At 37.9% G+C, this 17,142-nt stretch overlaps 1 protein-coding gene across 1 annotated transcript in view; it reads right to left on the reverse strand.

The window, feature by feature from the left end:
* The window catches only part of AP3B1 (adaptor related protein complex 3 subunit beta 1), a 327,381-nt gene that overhangs the window by 39,597 nt on the left and 270,642 nt on the right, over positions 1–17,142 (reverse strand). The window contains exon 24 of the mRNA XM_078153162.1: positions 5,933–6,164. Within this exon, the coding sequence (XP_078009288.1) occupies positions 5,933–6,164 (232 nt within the window). The remainder of the gene's footprint in view (positions 1–5,932; positions 6,165–17,142) is intronic.

Below are 17,142 nucleotides of genomic sequence, written 5' to 3' on the forward strand. Positions count from 1 at the left end.
CTCTACATAGAAGTCAAAAGTATATTCTTAAACCACTTTTTGTCTTTCTGTATCATTCCTCTGATGAAGAAGTTCCAGTGTTTCCCTCTGCTTTTACTTTAAAACATAAACTCCTATATTTGAGAGTTAAAACCTTTTACAATCTGACTCCAATCTATCCTTTCATATTTCATATTACTCCACAGAACTTATGCTATGTTCTTATCAAGATGATTTGTTTTTGTTCCTTAAACACAACATTTCATTTCTGGCACTCACACCTCTGCACAGGCTATCCCTGCCTCTTCCCCCATGGGGGATCCTTTCCTTCCTCATCTCTGCCTCTTGCTCTTCTCAGCTACCTTCAAAGGGCAGCTCAAGTTCCACCATCTACACAAGGATATAACTCCTGATCCGACTATTTGTGCACTAGTGCTCTCCCATCTTAACCTGCCTTACATTTGCTTTCTATATACTTTGTATTTACTAATCTAAGTACCTATTCCCTTCAGCAGTATGTTTTTTGAGGGCAAGGACTGTTTCTTTTATTAATTTTTTTGTCTTTGTATCCCTGGGACCTTGCAGATAATAGATGCTGTCACATAAATAGATGTATTTATTAAATACCACTGCATAACGTTTAGGACAGAATTTAGTATGCTATGGGCACTCAATAAATCATAACTGAATCAATGATAAATTACTCTCTTAAATACTTGGCTATGAATGGGAAAGTAGTGCTAAGAAAGTGATATTCATTTGTATTTATTTCTCACTTAAAGTAGTAATACCAAGTTTATTATATTTCTTCTGTTCTACATTGGCCATTAAAAGGTCAATTCATCGACTCATGCCAGCTCTAAGAAATGTTAATACTGTTCTACTGCTTTAACCTTTGGATAACATTTCCAATGTTTAGAAAACTCATATTTCAGTTTTTAAAACTAAGCTTTAAGTTTTTAACTCAGCAAAACAAAAAACTGTATTATAAGCAATGAAAAGATGTCTTCCTATTTTTGCTATTCATAAATTTTCTAGCAATATTTAAATTTTAATGTCATCTAATGGAAATGAGATAGGACAGCTTTTGATAGGATACTTGCACTTCACTTACTTATTTCTTAATTACTAAATTACTAAAACTGCATTGAACATATTCTAAAATCAATTTATGTCAGTTCACATCTTCTTTACTCTTGTTGATCCTATAGGAATACCACTTCCCATTCAGTAGGAATACAAAATATTTTACTATTTTCTTGAGCAGCTTTGTCTAAGGTTATCAATAGTCTCCTACCTGTCAGATCTGAATGGCTTTTCCTCAGCCCTTACCTTTGCTGACCACTGGACATCATCAATTGGATATGTGTGCCATAAGGCATCTCAGATTCCATATGTCCAAAGGAGAAACAATTTTCTTTTTCCCCAAAATCTACTCTTTTCAAACTTCTCTAATTCTGTCAAAGGTCATACCATCTTTCAAATCACTCAGGTCTGTAACCTGGGAGTCATTCTAGAGTCTTCATTCCCCCTCAACCTCCACATCCAATCAGCTGCCAAGTCTTGTTGATTCTATCTCCACAATACACCTTGTGTAGCTGCCTGCTTCTTTCCACCCATATGGTTACTACCTAGCTCAGGCCCTCATTAACCATCACGAGGACTACTGCAATAACTTTCTAACTGGTCTATTTGCTTTCAGTCTGTCCTTTCACCCATTACCCTCAGCACAGCTTTTTTTTTTTTAATCCTTGGAAGAGTGTTTTTTTGGTTTGTTTGGTTTTTGGTATCCATGAACGTGGTTTTATTTTTACTCACTTTTTTCTTTATTATTTATTTATTTTAGTTTTCAGCATTTGTTTCCACAAGATTTTGCGTTCCAAATTTTCTCCCCATATCGCCCCTCTCCCCACCCCAAGATGGCGTGCATTCTGAATACCCTTTCCCCTTATCTGCCCTCTCTTCTATCTGCCCCCCGCCCCTTATCCCCTTTCCCTTCTATTTTCCTGTTGGGCAGGATACATTTCTATACCCCACTGCCTATACATCTTATTTCCCAGTTGCATATGAAAACATCTTTTAACATTTGTTTTTAAAGCTTTGGGTTCCAAATTCTCTCTCTTACTCCCTCCCCACCCACTGTCATTAAGATGGCAAGCAACTTGATACAGGTTATACATGTATAGTCATGCAAAACATTTCCATAGTGGTCATGTTGTGAAAACTAACTATATTTCCCTTCATCCTATTCTACCCCCTATTTATTCTATTCTCTCTTTTGACCCTGTCCCTCCTCAGAAGTGTTTGCTTCTGATTAGCCCCTCCCCCAATCTGTCCTCCCCTCTATTATCTCCCTACTTTCTTATCCCCTTCCCTCCCTATTTTTCTGTAGGGTAAGACAGATTTCCATGCCCAACTGAGTATGTATGTTATTCTCTCCTTAAGTCAAATCCAATATGAATGAGATTCACTCATTTCCTCTCACTTTCCCCCACTTACCTTCCACTATAAAAGCTTTCTCTTGTCTGCTTTATGTAAGAAAATTTACCCCATTTTACCTTTCCCTTTCTCCTTCTTCCAGTATAATCCTTTCTCACCCCTTAATTTTATTTTTAGATATCACCCCTTCATTTTCAACTCACCCTGTGCCCTCTCTCTCTCTCTCTCTCTCTCTCTCTCTCTCTCTCTCTCTCTCTCTCTCTCTCTCTCTCTCTCTCCCTCCCTCCCCTCCATATATTTTTTCCCTCCAACTACCCTAATACTGACAAAGGTTTCATGAGTTACAAATATTATCTTTCCATCTGGGAATGTAAACAATTCAACTTTAATAAGTCCCTTAAGATTTTTCTTTCCTGTTTACCTTCTCATGCTTCTTTTGAGTCTTGTGTTTTAAAGTCAAATTTTCTACTCAGCTCTGGTCTTTTCATCAAGAATGCTTGAAAGTCCTCTATTTCACTGAATATCTATTTTTTCCCCTGAAAGATTATACTCAGTTTTGCTGGGTAGGTGATTCTTGGTTGTAATCCTATCTCCTTTGCCCTCCAGAATATTATATTCCATGCCCTGTGGTCTCTTAATGTAGAAGCTGCTAAATCATGTGTTATCCTGATTGTGTTTCCACAGTACTTGAATTGTTTCTTTCTGGCTGCTTGCAATATTTTCTCCTTGACCTGGGAACTCGGGAATTTTACTATAACATTCCTAGGAGTTTTCCTTTGGGGATCTCTTTCAGGAGGTGATCAGTGGATTCTTTCCATTTCTATTTTACCCTCTGGTTCTAGAATATCAGGGCAGTTTTCCTTGATAATTTCTTGAAAGATGATGTCTAGGCTCTTTTTTTGATCATGGCTTTCAGATAGTCCAATAATTTTTAAATTATCTCTCCTGGATCTATTTTCCAGGTCAGTTGTTTTTCCAATGAGATATTTCACATTGTCTTCTATTTTTTCATTCTTTTGGTTTTGTTTTACAATGTCTTGATTTCTCATAAAGTCACTAGCTTCCAATTGCTCCATTCTAATTTTTAAGGAAGTATTTTCTTCAGTGAGCTTTTGGACTTCCTTTTCCATTTGGCCAATTCTGCTTTTTAAGGCATTCTTCTCCTCATTGGCTTTTTGGACCTCTTTTGCCATTTGGGTTAGGCTATTTTTTAAGGTGTTATTTTCTTCAGTATTTTTTTGGGTCTCCTTTAGCAAGCTGTTGACTTGTTTTTCATGATTTTCTTTTATCACTCTCATTTCTCTTCCCAGTTTTTCCTCTACTTCTCTTACTTGTTCCTCAAAATCCTTTTTGAGTTCTTCTATAGGCTGTGACCAATTCATATTTTTCTTGGAGGCTTTGGAGGTAGAAGCTTTGACTTTGTTGTCTTCTTCTGCTTGTATGTTTTGATCTTCTCTGTCACCAAAGTACGATTCTATGTTCTGCCTTTTTTTTTTGTGAAGTTTGCTCATGATCCCAGCCAATTACCTGAGTTATAAACTCTGTTAAGGTAGGTATCTGCTTCTAGTGTGGAGCATGTACTGTCCCAGGCTTCAGGGGTTTTGCGCAGCTGTTTTCAGAGATACTTCTAGGGACTTGGAAATTTTCAGTTCTTCCAAGGTGGTATGATCAAGGGTGCAGTGTTTACTCCTTTCCTAGCCTGTGCTCTGGTCTATGAGGGACCACAAACACTCCTTTCTACCCTGGAACCATGAAGGGGAGTCCCTCTCCAACACCACCACAAGCTCTAACACACCAGCACTCCTCCTCACCCCAGGACCACCTCCCAGAACTGTGATCCAGATCCAAGCACGGACAAAGCAAGAGAATCCTGCCTCAGCACCAGCAAAGAGATCCCTGCAATCCCCCTCTGATCAGACACTTGATCTCCCCTTTGTCTGCGGGCCGGTAGCTCTGGAAGCAGCCGCAGCCCTGGGTCTGTGCCAGGATTAGGGCTGAGACTGAGCTCCTCCCCCAGCACAGTCACAGACCTCTCCTACTGACCTTCTAAGTTGTCTTTGGCATTTGTGAGTTGAGAAGTCTGGAAACCTCCACAGCTCCCCTTGATTCAGGCCCCTGAGGACTGCTCCAGTTTTGCTGAGGCCCTGTCTTTGTGCAATCCACACTAAACTGTGCTCCTCTCCCAGCCCTGTGCAATAGACCTTTCCAATCAACCACCCAGGTTGTCTTGGGCTGGAAATCTTTTTGTGGGTTCTGCTGCTCTATAGGAAACTAATACTGAACACCACTCTAACTCCACTGAAATGACTGCATATGTTTTGTATGATATATGTCCAGACTGTTTCCACCCAGTAGAATGCCAGCTCCTTCAGAGCAGGGGCTATTTCAGTTTTGTCTTTATATCCCCAGTGCTTGGCACAGTATCTGTCACATAATAGTTGTTCAATAAATGCCTGCTGATTGAAGAAGTATATATTGCAGAAAATTACTTCCTCCACTGAATGACTAGGCCAAGTAGCTTAAAAGACTTCAGAGTCAAAGACTGCAGGTTAACAGGCTGAGGATACTTTGGCATGAAGCCCGGGGCAAACATGGTGCAGAAGAGTCACAATAACACAAATTTAAATTCTTCACTACATGCAGTCAGTCAAGAAGCATGTATCAAATGCCAGCTGTGGGCTAGGTACTATGCTAAGGTGCCAGGGATAAAAACAAATGCAAGACAGAGTTCTTGCCCTCAAGGAGCTTCCAGGTGTCTGTCCCATGGAGGACTTCAGAATCCAATCAACAATGTCTCAGGGACCCTAGAGCATTGTCTTTACTGTAAAACTATTAAATCTGTTTGTAATTTGCCTCTATCTTCTTCCACCTATGTCTCACTGAATATGACTTTAGCTGAAGACATAAAAATGAAAAAAAAAACCAACCCCAAGTTATTTGGACTTTAATATTTCAGGTGTATGTCACACGAAAAGATACTAAGGTTCTAAATTTTATTTCCTAAAAGTAACTGAATTTCAAAACAATTTGAATGAGAAGTACTGAACTGTTCAAATGAGATGAAAAACATGGGTAGGATAGTAGTCCAATGCCCATGATGGCAGCTTCTCTAACCTCTTTCTCATTGTATCTTTCTTTCACTTCACAGAATGAAGAAATCAGGGGAGATGAAGGGCAGGTAGAGGGACTGAAACCTGACTGGGAAAGACAAACATAGGAAACTACTAGTATGGTCTTTTGAGACGCATTCAGGTCCACTGTCATCACTCCTCATATCTCATTATCCATGGATTAATGAAAACTGAATGGTTTCTGATAAGCACGATTTAGCTTTAAGAGTAGAGAAAATCTGAGGAATACAAATGCAGATAAAATGCAAAATTAACAATAATCAAGCACTTACTAATAGCCAAAAGAGTAAACACAATATTTTCTACTTCAATTTTAAGGAGAAGATATCCTTAAAGTTACCACTTATCACACTGTAAAATTTTAATTTATAATTATTATTTACCTATTGGGCTAAACACATGCATCCGCATGCCTGAAGGCAGCTTTTTATCAGAGAGGTGGATATTCTCAATCTTCTGATCAGTGGTATTCTTTAATGTCACTTGCACTGAGACCATCTGATCACCAAAAATGCAAGGCTGTCTTGGAAAGTGATAACTGGCAGCTAATCCTTTGCCACTCATTCGATGAAGCAGCTCATGGGTCTTCATTGGCACAAAGACTGGAGTACTAACCTGTTAACAAGAAAGAGATTTTTAAATTAATGAATAACAGACTAAATAGTTTTCAAGGAATATAGAGTTAAATGGCCAGTTAAAGGATATTTATTCCTATAAACATGTCACTGACTATTAGATGTCACAGCAATCAACACTAGTAGAAAAAGGATTACAAAAAAAATAGTAAGTTGAGAAACATCAAAATTAAAGAGCAAAGAAGTATAAAAAGAATACCTTCAAAGTAACTATTAAATAATCTTTGCATTATAATTGCTAAGAGTAGCTGACATTTATATAGTGCTTTAAGGTTTACAAAGTGCTTGATATTTATTATCTCATTTGAATATTACAACAACAGGCAAAAATAATTTATCTACCTCTATTATTCTGACAATAGTCATGGGCAAATACTACTGAGAAATGAGCCTTCAAAGTGTTTATTAAACTAGGCCTAATTTTCAGCCTGTGTAATATTGCCATTAAGATCAAAGGCTAATGGAAAGAAAAAACCTAAAGTTGAAAATTAAATTTTTTCAAGCGTTGCCTTTCTGATGAAGTCGATGAGCTCTTGTCTTCCTGGTATAACTTCCCATTATTTCTTGTGTCTTCTCCCTCCCATACCCCCAACAACAACAACAACAACAACAACAAATTAGAAAGTACTGTCAGAAATGGCAATATTCATTTCCATCATTGTCTGTAGTGCTTTAAATATGTGTGTGTGTGCTTGCATATATGTGTGTGTATATATGTGTATGTGTGTGTGAGCATGCCAGGAAACCATTTAAGTGCTAACTATCCATCAAAACTCTGCAACTAAAATAAGCTTAATGCTCCTCACAGGCATTATTCGAAGGCTAAGCTGATTTTAATCACTTTGGGATTATAACAGACTATGTTCAATACTTTTTCCTAAGAAATCTCACCCAATCTAACTAGTGTCTTGTTGCCTATCATCATTATCACAGATATAAAATCCTTATTAAACTTCCAAGCACTTTCACCATGCTAAATTTTTAGTGTTTTTACCATTCATGATTACATTATTACAAATGAACATCACATCCAATACTGAAATATTCACACTGAGCAATATATAAGGAAAGCACCCAGCAAAGTGACCTACACATAGTAGGTGCTCAATGAATAGCTGCTGCATATGGAATATACTGAAAGGAGAGTTCATGCCCTTTGGAGAAATTTTAGAAAGATTACACTAATATAATTGCATCTTAATTTTCACCAATAATACACTTTCACTTTATTCTACTTGTCCAACCTCTAAGAATAGAATTATCAGCATTACTCTGCTTAGGCATTTATAAAACACTTTACTTCTGCAAAACAGCTAACTCAATTATTGTCTCATTAACTTCCATTTCCTGTAATGTTAAGGATGGCATTAGGCCCATTCATTCTATCTGTAGCCTTTTTGATGAGGATGATAACAATAACTTTACATCTATATGATGACTTACAGTTTCAAAGCACTTCCTTTGGTAAGGCCAAGATATTTAAAATGCGTATCTATCCTTCTATTCAAACTAGTTTTGTTTTGTTTTTTTAATTCTTGTGGACTTTCAGCATAATCATGAAGCAAAAAATCTTCCCAGAGCTTATTGTAGGATGAGATTTTTCTGGATATGTAGAAGCATGTCAGTAATAGTGAAGGAAGGTGGAGGAAATAACCCAGGCTAGAAATTTGGGAGGATGCAGTTGGCCTAAAAATGAAAGGGGCAAGAGATCCAAAGTACCAGACAAAGGAGTGATGGAGAACAGGGAGGGAAAGAGAGTGGACAAAGAACAGACTCAAGGGATGGGAGGCTGAGAGTGAAACAGAGAAGACAGACATTTCACAGCTGTTGATCATAAAGGAAAAAGTCTGGACTCACAGGAGGGTTGATCTAAGGTACACCCATTCTTTTGGATGACATAAGGAAAATGGAGATAGGAGGTGATTATAGTTATAGATCTAGGTAGTTGCAGAGAGAGGTAATTAGCTACAGAACTGGGAAGTCAGTATGCTTGAAAGGACAGCAACGTGCCAACTGAAGTCTCACAGAATGAGAACAGGGGTTGGAGTGGATAAGATTTACAAACTAGGTGCTAAACGACTTGAAAAAGAAAAGTGATAATGGTAGATGAAAGCAAAAAGGGTTAGAGAAGTTAATCTAAACTTATGGAATGAAGCTCAAAGGTTTCGAGGGTGCAGAGTGATGGTGGTGAGGGGAGGCTCTGGACATAACAGCGGGGAAGAAGGAGCACACCAACCCCTTTTCTTAGCCTGGTGTGTCCAGGAGCATGTGAAGAGAAACTAAGAGTGCAGCATGTGGGCTAGGGTTATTTAAAAGCTTACTGCTTGTATGCATGTGTGCATGAATGAAAAGAAGTACCCCAAATAGCTTTTTTTTTAATAGATGCAATAGACCAAAGAGATGAGACTACAGATAGAAGTAAATGACTTTTTTGATTTAGCAAATGGGACTGAATGATAAGAATCAGAGAACCAATCAATGAATCAATCAACAGGTATTTTATTAAGCGTCTACTATATGTCAGGCACTGTTCTAGGTGTTGGGGGTACAGATACAAAAGTGAGAATAATCTTTGCCCTCTAGAAACTGATATTCTACTAAAGGTAAACACAGCTATGCAAACAGAGTGTATACATAAAAAATAAATACACAGGAATCTAAAGGGAGAACACTAACGATGTGGAGGATAGGCAACAAGGCTCCTTCCCTTACGTAAGGTCTATCCTGAACTTGGAGGGACTAATGCCTTTGTTTCTTAGAAATTACTTTGTATTAACTTTTAAAATATTTTGATTCATTTATCAGGCCACTTAACATCCAGAGGACTCAGTTTCCTCCTCTGTAAAACTGTAGGTACATTATCCAAAGTCACATAATAAAAGGGTAATCATTCTTCATCCAGCCCTTTCTATACTACGCTGTCCTGGTCCTTACTAAATTACATTTTACGTTCCTGGTAAAACGCTTTTTTCAAAAACATGGTATTTAATTCACCAAAACTGGACTATTAAGACACAAACACAGGGATGGGGATCGGCCCTGCAATTTCACTGTCAGAGGGGACCCCTGGGATGAGAACATTGTCTCTACCAATATAGGTTGGCAACTTCTCTGTAAATTATACTCTCAGAGAGATGGGTAGAGCACTAAGAGGTTAAATGACTTGTCCAGGGTCACACAGCCAACATGTCCGAAGAAAGACTTCAACCCAGGTCTCCCTGGCTTTGGAACTAGCTCTCTAAAAGGAACTATCATAAGGATACAGTGTCTGAAATCCTTAGCTTATGTTTCATTTTTTAAACTTTCGATGTGAAACGAAAGCATCAAAGCATCAAAAATTTGAACTCAATCTTAATATGGATTGGGCCTACTGTGATTCTTGAAGATGTGATTAGTCTGGTAATTGCAGTTACTTTAAAATAAAAACCTTCCCCCAAGAGTTAACAGAACAAGAAATATCTAGCAACAATAAGATAACCCACCACAAATCTTTACACAGCGTATGTTTAAATAATAAAAAAGTCGTTTGTGTACCTTTGGATGGTTTAAGAAAATAACCAATCAATTCTGCAGACACAACATTATTTCTAAAGGAAATCTATGTGACTCATGATGCCTGTAGATACACAGAGACAAACCACACATATTTTATCAGTTTATTACAGTAAGCAAATAAGCGTGGAATGAGAGTGCACATAACTGTCTACTTAGCGCTTACTGAAACATTTATAAGAGCTGTTATCTCCCTAATAACAGACAGACAGCGTGCAATTTTAGAGAGGAGAAAAGCTTCATATTTTTTAACACTTCACTAAAAAGTAACTGAAGAGTGTAAAATGAAAAATACTCTGTGCAGTTAGCTGGTAATGGACCATATTATCAACTCAAGTTAGATTTATAGGATACAAACTAGTCACTAATAGTTATTTTATGACATAGCATGTCTGCTTTTTTTTTTGAGATTATTAAGATTAAAGTTGTAAAACTTTTTTGAATACAGCTATTCAAAATGATTGAATTATAAAATTTAAAATGAGAATTGAAAAAATAAAACATGGAATATCAAAGTAGCTGCTTAGGAATGAAGCTTATTTAACATTACCCTTAATATCTAAAAGAAAGTACTTTTATACAAAGCTTTCTGTAAATAATAGTATTACTTTATTTTATGCTCTAAATATGATTAACTTTATTAGTATTAATTAGTTAATGGCACTTACTAACAATAATTTTAAATGCTTTCTGGTTTCTAAAATTCAAAAACATGAAAACATTACAGGATAAAGAAAATTCCTCTGTTTGACTCATTTTATTCCTGGAATCTGTTTAGGTTTGTGATTTGTAAAAATGACCAAGTGCCAACAAGACTATGAATAGGGATACATTCTCATCTTTACATGAATGGTTCTAACTAAACACAATGTACACTGTGCCTCAATTTGTAAAGAGCCGTAATGTAAAAAAAAATCATAGTACTGTCACATCATCCTTTATACAGAAAATGTGCAGAGCAGGACTCTTCTATCTTCAATACCCTATAATCAGCCTGGTATGTAATAAAGGACTTTAAGATGGGCCCAAATGGCTGTATCCCTAACTGCAAAGATGAAGGTAAGACAAAGAATCAGCTAATTTGAATTTCCTATCAAATACTGCTTTATATAAATGGTTAGAACTAGACAACTGAGTGTAAAGGAAAGTTCACCGAGTCTGGATTTGGAAGCCTTAATTTTAATCTCTGTCATTTACAAAGTGTATAAGCTTAGGTAAGTCACTTAACATCTCTCCTCTCAGGGCTTCAGTACCATCATCTTTAAAAGGAGGGGGGGTTAGACGAGATGACCTCTAAGGTCCATTTTAGCTCTAATATTCTGCAATAATATGATTGTATCTCTTTTATTTAGCTAAATTTGAAAAAAAAAGTATAAAGCAATTGTGATAATTGCCATAAGTCAATTCAACAGTTTAATAAAAGGTTTTATTAAGGGTTTTTTAAAAGAGTTTTATTAAGACCCTGTGAAGGGTTCTATATGAGGTACTAGAGGAGATTTAAAGTTTAGATAAGTAGTTCCCGCCTTCATGGAGGTTAGAAAGACACAGACAACCACAATATGGAGGCATCATGGTGCAATGGAAGGGGCACTGCATGTGGAATCAAAGTGTTGATTCCCACCTGTTTCTTACTACCTAGGCAACCTGGGGCCAGTCATGGCCTCTCTGTGCCTCAACCTGTCTTATCTAAAAATGAAGGAGGTGGCCTAATGTCTTTTGAGGTCCCTTCCAGTTCTAGGTCTCAGATTCTATGGCCTCAGGAATTATTTAGTCTGATCCATAAAAGGAATGCCCATGACATTCCCAACAAGCGGTCAGCTGCCTATGCATAAAAACCAACAAGGAGAGGGAATTAACAATCTCTCAAGGCAGGTCACTCCACTTTTGGACAGCTTTTGGACTTGTGTCTGCAACTCCCATCCACATATGCTTCTGGCTTTATCTTCTGAGGCCAAAATGAACAGTCCTCCAAATATCAGAACCCAGATATTATTCCCCAACCCCTTCTCCTGTCCCTAAGTTTTCTATTCTCTGGTCTAAATATCCCCCTTTCTTTCAACTTATCCACACGACATAACTTCAAGGCCTTTTACCATTGAGACTGCACTGCCATGGGCACTCTCTATCACATCCTTCTTAAAGCTGTGATGCTCAAAATTGACTACAGTATTCCAAATGAGCTCCGATGAGGGCAGAGTACACCGTGAGATTACTGTCACCATGCTATTCTTGGAAACTATGCCTCTCAATACAGTACAAAATCACGTTAGCTTTTTTGGCTGCCAAACCACACTGCTGAGTCACACTGAACCAATAAAACCCCCTGAGATTGTTTTCAGAACAATTGTTATCTACTCAAGCCTCCCTCAGTCTCTACTTGTGAAGTTACTTGTTGTGCCCAAGTGTAAGACTTTACATTTATTCCTAATTAATTTTATCTTACCAGATTCAACCAAAATGCCCAACCTGTCAAGATGTGTTTGGCTCCTGACTGCCATACTGTGCCATAGCTTTGTGTCATTTGCAAATTATAACCTCTGAGGTCCCTTCCAGGTTCAAATTTATAATTTTAAAATATGCACAAGAAGTGCAAAATACATTCATATGTTTGGCACTGGAACTTCGATAACAAATTCAACAAAATTTATTCTATCACATGCAAGACACTGTATGAAACACTGGGAATACAATAATGTTATCAGTTCTAGTCACTGCCACATGGAGCTTATAATCTATGAGAAAAGAAGCAGCTTGGCTATATGGTGGATAGAGTGCTGGACCTGGTGTCAGGAAGAGCAGTATTCAAATTCCACTTAATAATTCAGACACTTAGTAGCAGTGTGACTCTGGGCAAATCCCTTCACTTCTCTACCTCAATTTTCTCATCTATAAAATGAAGGGGTTGGATGTGATAACTTCTAAAGTCTCTTTCTACTCTACACCCATTACCTTAGGAAGACTGTGGAATGTACAGTGATAATAAGTATCACATTGGGTACTTGGAATCATGATAAAATGGAGACAAATAGGGGTGTTTATCAGAGAAACCTCAATTTCGCTACATAACCGGCACTTCTTTCCCTCACTACACACACACACACACACACACACACACACACACACACACACAATTTTCCTGGTACCTTTTAATCTTCAATTTCTCACATGTAATGTGTTTCCAACACTTCCGTAAGCCATTTAAAAGAATTACACAACCATGCAAAAAGGTATCTCCAATAATTTTCTCCACGTAGTACAAAGTGGTTTAATTTTTTTCTTACTCTGAACGGCATACCAATTCAGAAAAACAACATAGAAAAAAAAGCTCAAACTCTATATCATAAATTTCTTTATCTGTATGGCAGGAACATTGCCTTTTTAAATCAATATTTTAAAAAATAATTTTATTCATTCATTCATTCATTCATTCATTCATTCATTTATTGGTGAGGCAATTGGGGTTAAGTGACTTGCACAAAGTCACACAGCGAGTGAGTTTTTATGTGTCTGAGGCCAGTTTGAACTCAGGTCCTCCTGACTCCAGGGCCAGTGGTCTGTACACTGTGCCACTTAGCTGCCCCTAATCAATATTTTTTAAAAGGATTAACAGAACAGCTGCTTACTTTTAAGACATGCCTCCCTCTATCTTCTGTATACGAAGGACAATAATGCACATGTTCCAATTAATATTGGTGGTAATTTCCTTAAAACCTTAAGGTTAATTTAAAGTACTCCAGATGAGTTCCTACGAACAATACTCAACATTAACAGCAGCAGCACTCAACTTAGCCAGTCAACAAACATTTATTAAGTGCTTATTATGTGCCAGGTCCAGTTTGAAGTGCCAGGAATACAAAGAAAGCCTAAAACACAGTCCTTGCTCTCAAGCAGCTCACATTCCAATGGGAGAGGCAATATGCATATAACTATGTATGCCCAACATATATACAGTATAAATGGAAAGTTACACTGAAATGGGGATAAGGAGGGGTTGAGACACAAAACAACTGGGAAAGGTCTCTTGCCATAGGTAGAATGTGAAGGAAGCTACAAGTCAGAAAGTGATGAGGAAGAACATTCTAGGCACTGGGGACAGTCACTGCAAATAAAAAGAGTCAAAAGATGGAGTATCACATGTGTGCAACCACAAATATGCCAATAGCTAGCATATTGTAATGTAATAAGAGAAGAGGTAGGAAAGGCCAGGATGCAAAGGGCTTTAAAGAACAAACAGAGCATTTTCTATTTCCAGACTTTGTTACCATGATGTCTCAGCCCCTGTATCACCTAGAACTTCCCCCAGAACCTCTGACCTCTCCTCACCCTGGCTGGCCTCCTTCTATTACTGGTTAGGGTCAACTGGAAGCCTCCATTTTAGGAAGGGGCCCAGGCTGGCCCATCTTCACTCTCTTCCAGGTTCTGCTTCTGAACCCCACCCCCATCCCTTTTCCTAGGTCCCTTCTGTATGTTGTTTTCCCTGTTAGAATGTAAGCTTCTTGCAGGCAGATTGTTTTTCTTTTTGCTGGTGTTTGAATCCCTAGTACTTAAGCACAGTGCCTGGCACATGGTATGCACTTAATAAATGTGCTTATTACCTTGCCTTTATTATTTGATGCTGGCTGTAAAAGGGAGCTGCTCAATTTTGGCAAGTATAGGAGTGATATGGCTGACAGCTAAAAGGAGGGACTGGAGTTGGTAGAGACTTGAGGTTTTGTAGTCTGCTGTTCACTTGTTTCAGTCGTGTCTGACTCTTAGTGACTGACACTACAGTAGTCTGCCATTTCCCTCTCCACCTCATTTTACAGATGAGGAAATTGAGGCAAACAAGTTAAGTGACTTGCCCAGAGTCATATAGATAAGAGGGAAGATTTGAACTCAGGGAGATGAGTCTTCCTGACTCCAGGCCCTACACTCTATCCAGTGTACCACCTACCTGCCCATAAGACTTGAGGCAGGGGAAACCAATTAGAAGGCTATTGCAATAGTTTAGGCAAAAGGTAATAAGGGCTTGTATGACTGTGGTAGCTATATTAGTGGAGAAAAGGAGGCGCAACACAAGAGATGTTACGAAGGTAAAAACTACATGATTGGAAAACAGATTGGATATGATGAGGTGAGTATGAATGGGGAATGGAAGATGACACAGAAATTATGAGTCTGGATCACTGGGAAGATGGTGGTACCCCTAAATACAATAGGCAAGCTGGGAAGAGAGCAGGGATTACAGACAAAGACAATGAGTTCTATTTTTCATGTTTAACTGGAAGTGTCCATGAGACATTAAATTCAAAATGTTCAAAAGATAGTTTGTGACTCAGGACTAGAACTAAGGAAAGAGATTAGGACTGGATATATGCATCTGAGAATCATCTGCATAGAGATGATAGATGAACTCATGGAAGTGGATAAAATAACCAAGCAAGATACTATAGAGGAGCAGTTCTCAAACTTTTTTATCTTAGGGCCTCTTCATGTTCTTTTTATGTGCTTATATTCTTTTATATTCCTGAAAATTATTGAATATTCCAAAGAGCTTTTGTTTATGTGGGTTATGTCTATTGCTATTTGTGGTATTATAAAGTGAAACTGATATTCAAAAATATTTGTTAGTTCATCTAAAAATGACAATAACTCCATTACATGTAACAGAAATAACATTTTAAATGAAAACAAAACAAGTAACCGTATATTCTCCCCTACCATGTTCCCCCAAAATTGGTGAGAAGTGTGGTATTGTTTTACATGTTTTGAAAATCTCTTTAATATCTGGCTTAATAGAAGACAGATGGATTCCCAGATCTGTTTTTGCATTCAGTGTATGAAGAAAATCTGGCCTCACACAGATATTTAGTTGAGAAAAGAAAGGAGTATTTTAATAATACGCAAATAACATCTTATAATATTATGAAAATAATTGTGACAGACTCCCCGAAAGGGTCTTGGGGACCCCCTCCCCAAGTTGTTAACCAACCACACTTTGAGAACCTTTGGAAAAGAGAAGGAAGCTCAAGCCACAGTTTTTGGGAAACACTTATGGTTAGTAGATGTGACTGAAAGGAAGATCCAGCAAAGGAGATTGAAAAGGAACAGTAGGACAGTTAGGATGAAAAAAAATATGGTAGTGTAATTAAAACTAAGAGAAGAGAGAGGTGAGGCAGGATGAGGATTGAGAAAAAGGTATTAGATTTATCAATTAAGAAACCAATGGTAAATCTGGAAAGAAGTGTTGTGGGAAGCTTGAGGAGAGATGAAAAGATTTGGAATGGCTACTGTGGTGAGTGAATAACAAATGTTATAAATGGATTGCTTTGATGCAGTGAGGGCCTAGTTGAGATTATGAGACATGAATTTGTAGTGAACACAATTAGCATGATCATGATTTTCTCCAGCTCTGTTCGGCAGCACATGGTGAGAATAATGTAAAGTTGAGATTTGGCAAAGCATGATCAGTAATAGGAAAAGGGGCAAAGGATTCAAGTGCAGAAAACAGTGTAAAGCACAAGGCTAACAACTTAGGCTGTACTCCAAAATTTCATTTTAAGATGACTGAAGGGAATTTGAAACTCATTTTCCTAGAGAAATAATGGGATTAATAGTGATTAGGTTCTTGATATGAGAGACTATATTTTACCTTTCTTTGTATTCCCATAACTCAGCTGACATATAACAGGTGCTTAAGAAATGTTTACTGACTATGTTAGTCTATTACACATGTAAACTACAGCACTAATAACAGACTAGGGCATTAATAAAAGAAGGGAAAAAATTATTTCGGAAAATGTGCTTCAAAAGAACAATTCAATCAGCAAGGCAATTGAGGAAGAAAGAGGAAGAAGCATTTACTATCACCAAACCTTTGATAACCAGCTTCTCTCCAACTTGGATAAAGACAGATCGGGACCTTGAAGCCAAGATTCTTGGGAAAAGCAACACCCCCCTCTTCCTACCCTCCCACCCCACCATAAGGAGAGAAACAGAGAAGTCCAGCGTTCTTAGCTCCATCTACACCAATTGCTGACCAACTGTCACTGAATGCAGATAAACCCAAGAACCTCAAGAGGGGAAGCCATACTCTAGACCTCTCATTCTGCTGGCAGTCCAGGTACTGTGGGAAGAGTTGGAGCCTGGCAACTGATTCTTCGGATCCTGTAGCCACAGCTACTGAAAACCCACAAAAAAAGTTCTTGTCACCAAATTCCTTGGTGCTGTCAAATGGTTCAATATTAGAAGCTGATATGACTTTATCAGTGGGAATGACAGTAAAGATGATTATTATCTGCTTTCCACTGAATTCCAAGGACCACAGAATTTTTCTATTTGACTTTCAGCTAAAACATCCTTTATGTGTTCTTTCCCCTATTAGAATGTGAGCTCCTTGAGATCAAGGGCTGCTTTACCTTCCTATT

The sequence above is a fragment of the Phascolarctos cinereus genome, unplaced genomic scaffold (genome assembly GCF_003287225.1).
Source record: "Phascolarctos cinereus isolate Bilbo 61053 unplaced genomic scaffold, phaCin_HiC Scaffold_4;HRSCAF=312, whole genome shotgun sequence".
NCBI lineage: Eukaryota > Metazoa > Chordata > Mammalia > Diprotodontia > Phascolarctidae > Phascolarctos > Phascolarctos cinereus.